The sequence below is a fragment of the Condylura cristata genome, unplaced genomic scaffold (assembly GCF_000260355.1).
Source record: "Condylura cristata isolate star-nosed mole 26May11 unplaced genomic scaffold, ConCri1.0 scaffold00038, whole genome shotgun sequence".
Taxonomy (NCBI): domain Eukaryota; kingdom Metazoa; phylum Chordata; class Mammalia; order Eulipotyphla; family Talpidae; genus Condylura; species Condylura cristata.
In genome coordinates, this window is record NW_004567139.1 from 8,603,004 (window position 1) to 8,606,768 (window position 3,765).

The 3,765-nt window shown below is 71.8% G+C and overlaps 1 protein-coding gene across 1 annotated transcript in view; it reads right to left on the reverse strand.

The window, feature by feature from the left end:
• EVPL (envoplakin) overlaps nt 1-3,765 on the reverse strand; it is a 16,599-nt gene that overhangs the window by 1,795 nt on the left and 11,039 nt on the right. Inside the window, exons 15-18 of the mRNA XM_004693392.1 lie at nt 2,958-3,041; nt 2,747-2,857; nt 2,574-2,666; nt 5-1,957 (exon numbers count right to left, since the gene is read on the reverse strand). Of these exons, the coding sequence (XP_004693449.1) occupies nt 5-1,957; nt 2,574-2,666; nt 2,747-2,857; nt 2,958-3,041 (2,241 nt within the window). The remainder of the gene's footprint in view (nt 1-4; nt 1,958-2,573; nt 2,667-2,746; nt 2,858-2,957; nt 3,042-3,765) is intronic.

Consider the following 3,765-nt stretch of genomic DNA (forward strand, 5'->3'; position numbering starts at 1 on the left):
TCTCCCACACCCGGGCCCGCTCGCCCTCCAGCGCCCGGTCCTTCTCCACCCTGACCACCTCCTTGTAGACGGTCTTCTCCTGCGACTTGGTCTTCTGGAGGAGGTCGAGCCGCAGCTGCAGGCTCTGGCGCTCGCGGTGCAGCTCGGCCACCCGGGCCTGCTGCTGGTCCAGGTCCCGCCGCAGGGCGCCCGCGGCCTGCTCCAGCTCTGGGTCCTTCTCCAGCTTGACCACCTCCTCCATGATGATCTTCTCCTGCACCGCCGGGGGCCGCCGCTCCAGCTCCTGGATCCGCAGGGTCAGCCGGCGCCGCTCCCGCTCCGCGGCCAGCTTCTTGCTGCGGTCCTCCCGGAAGCTGAGCCGGCCCTCCTGCTCCTCCACGGCGGCCCGCAGCTGCTGCACCTCCCGCTCCAGCTGCCGCCGCCGGCCCAGCTCCTCGTCCAGGCTCCGGCCCAGCCGGCTGTGCTCCTCGCGGAGCTTCGGGTCCTTCTGGGTGACCACCACCTCCTGCACCACCACCTTCTCCTCGGGCCGCCTCCGCTCCAGCAGCAGGAACTTGTTCTGCAGCTCGTAGGCCAGGTCCTCGGCCGCCCGCCGCTTCTGGGCAGCCTCCTGCAGCTCCTGGCGCAGCCGCTCGGCCTCCCTCTCCAGCACCGGGTCCTTCTCGTGCCGCACCACCTCCTTGGTGACCGTCTTGGTCTCCACCTTGGCCCGCTCCCGCCGCCACGCATCGCGCTCGCCCTGCAGCCGGATGAGCTGCTCCTGCGCCCGCCCGCTGCCGTTGACCAGCTCGTTGAGCCGGGCCTTCAGCCGGTCGATCTCCCGCAGCACCTGCGGGCTCCTCTCGTGCCTCACCACCTCCTGCGTCACCTCCTTGTACTCCACCGCGGGCTGCTGGGCCCGCAGGACGGCCAGCTCGGCCCGCAGCCGCTCCACCTCCTTCTCCACGCCGCCCCGCCGGCTGGCGGCCTCCTGCAGCGCGGCCCGCAGCCGGGCGATCTCCCGCTCCGTCGCGGGGTCCAGCCGGAAGAGCTCGTGCACGCGCTCCTGCACCTGCACGCGGGGCTTCTGCTTCTCCGCCGCGCTGTGCTCGCTGTGCAGGGCCCGCAGCTCCCGGGCCAGCGTCTCGTTCTCGGCCCTCGCCTCCTCCAGCTGCTTCCGCAACCTGGACGCCTCCCGGAGCAGGCCCGGGTCCTGCTCCACCTGCTTCACCTCCTTCACGACCACCTTGGGCTCCACGGCGCTGATGGCGCGCTCCAGCGCCTCCATGCGGGCCCGCAGCTTGGCCACGGCCTCCTCCGCCGCCTTCCTCCGCGCCGTGTCCGCCTCCAGCTGCAGCCTCAGCGCCTGGGCTGCCCTGACCATCTCCAGGTCCTTCTCCACCTTGACCACCTCCTTCACCACCACGGTCTCCTTCACGGGGGCCTCCTTCTGCTCGAGGGCCAGCAGCTCCTTCTTGAGCCCCTCCAGCCGGGCCGCGGCGGCCCTGTCCTGCTCCCGGAGCTGCTGGATCTCGCTGCCGAGCTGAGCCGCCTGGCTGTCCAGGCCGGCGTCCCGCTCGATTTGGGTGACCTCCTTGGTGAGCAGGTGAGGCTGCACGGCCTTCCTCTGGCTCTCCAGCTCCACCACCTTCTGGGCCACCGCCTCCAGGTCAGCCTGCAGGCCCGAGCGCTTCTTGCCCTCGCCCTCCAGCTGGGCCCGCAGCCGGCCCAGGCCGCTCTCCAGCTGGGGGTCCCGGTACAGCTCCACCACCTCCGTCTCCTCCAGCCGCTCCAAGGGCCGCTGGGTCCTCAGCTGCAGCAGCCGGCGCCTCTGCGTCTCCAGCTCCTGCTGCACCTGGGCCACCCGCCTCCGCTCCTCCTCCAGCTGGGCGCGCAGGGCCTCCGGCTGCCGCCCCGAGTGGCCCTCAGACCCCTGCTGTGCGCCCTGGGCCCCCTGGATGTCCTCGCTGAGTTCCCTCTGCAGGGGAGGGGAAGGGAGGGCGTGCCAGTGAGGGGGGAGGGCTGAGTACGCCTAGATCGGAACCCCTCGCTGCCCCCCCCAGCTCCCCAGTAGGCCCCAGGCGGCAGAGCAGGGGGTAGGTGCCTGGGAGTAGGGTTTGGAGAGGCCACGTCGGAGCGCCACGTCGGATGCAAGGTCGCGAGCGGATGACCCTGGGGGCACCGACAGGACAGGCCTCCCCCCTCGAGCCTTCCCCTTCCCCTGCCATCCAGATTCCCAGAAACGGGCGCCTGCTTCTCTGGGCATGTGGAGAATGCAGGCACGTCCGCTGCCGGGCGCCCCGAGCGTGGGGAGCTGCTGACTCTGGTGTCGGGGATGGCGTCCCCGGCCTCTAGCCCACAGTGAAGGGCCCGAGGCTGCAGGCTGTGGGAAGCCCCGTCTCTAGGCACAGCGGCAAAGGGACCCGCTGGAGGAGACCCAGGGCCTGACTCTGAGACAGGCACGGCCTGTGCGCTGCTGGGAGGGGCTGGGGAGGAGGCGGCCGGCCGGCCGGCAGCGCCAGGCGAGCAGCTGGCCGCGCCGCGGGTCTCACCGGCCGGCCGCTCGCGGGGGAGCGGAGGGCTCCGTCTCCTACCTTCTCCAGCACCTTCCTGGCAAACTCCAGCTGGCACAGGTGCTGCTTCTGAGCAGCCGCGGCCTCCGTGAAGGCCTTCGCCAGGCTGCTCTCCTGGGGGCCACAGGGAGGGAGCGGCGGGTCAGGCCCCACGAGGTGTGAGGGCCCCCCGGGCCCCGCTGGTCCTGTCTTACCTGGGCCTGGATGCTGTCCTGCAGGGGAGCCCCTCGCGGTCTCTTGGGGGCCGGCCCTGCCTGGGTGGGCTCCAGGGAGCAGCGGTAGGTGTCGGCCTGGAGCTCGTAGTCCTGAGCGGGGAGAGGACACAGGTGGTGGTCAGCGGTGGGCGGGGGGCGGACACTGACAAAGGGCGGGCAGGCAGAGGGCAGTGGAAGTCAAGCTGCTGACCTGGAGCGCCGCCTGCAGGTCCCGGGCGAGGCGCGAGGCCGTTGCCCTCTCCTGCTCCCAGCCCTGGATCTCCTGCAGCAGCCTCTGCAGGGCGGGACCGGTCAGTGCGGTCAGGGCCCGTCAGGGAAGGGCAGTGGGGCCTGCCTTCCCTGGCGCCCTGCCCGCCCGCTTCCCGGGGCTCTTCCTCCTCCCTGCAGTCCCTGACTTCTGCCGGGTGTCCCCAGAAACACGTCTCACGCTGTGCGCGCGCCCTGGAACCCCCGGAAGGCCCCGGCCCAGCATTCTGATGGCGCAGGGCCGGGCTGGACCTGAGAACCCGGATGCGATGCGCGAGGAGTATCTGGGTGCTGCCACCGCGCTGGCCCAGCACCACCCCGAGAGGGCGCTCCGTCACAGCAGCTCCTAACCCGAGCTGCCTCCCCTGCTCTAGCCCCCGGACCCCAGTTTCATGGGCCTGGGGTGGGGTTCTGGTGTAGAGGTGTCTGGTGCGCCCCTGAGAAATGCCAACTGCAGCCGCTTTCCTGCCATCACCCCTGCACGGACTCAGCCTCCCGCAGCCCCCTCCCGGAGCACCCCTCTGCTCCCAGCACCCCTGCACAAGCACCCCTCGGGCCCCCAGCTCACCTCTCCTCCCCCCCACCCACCCACCTGCGGCCCCACCTCCCCTGGAGGGTCCAGGCAGGGCCTGCTGGCTGGTCACCACTCCCACAGCCCCCCTTCTTCCTGGCCCACTGCCCTCTGCTCGGACAGCGCGCTGCCCCTGGCTCCAGCGGACTCTGTCCCCCCAGACCTCCCGCCCGACCCCTCT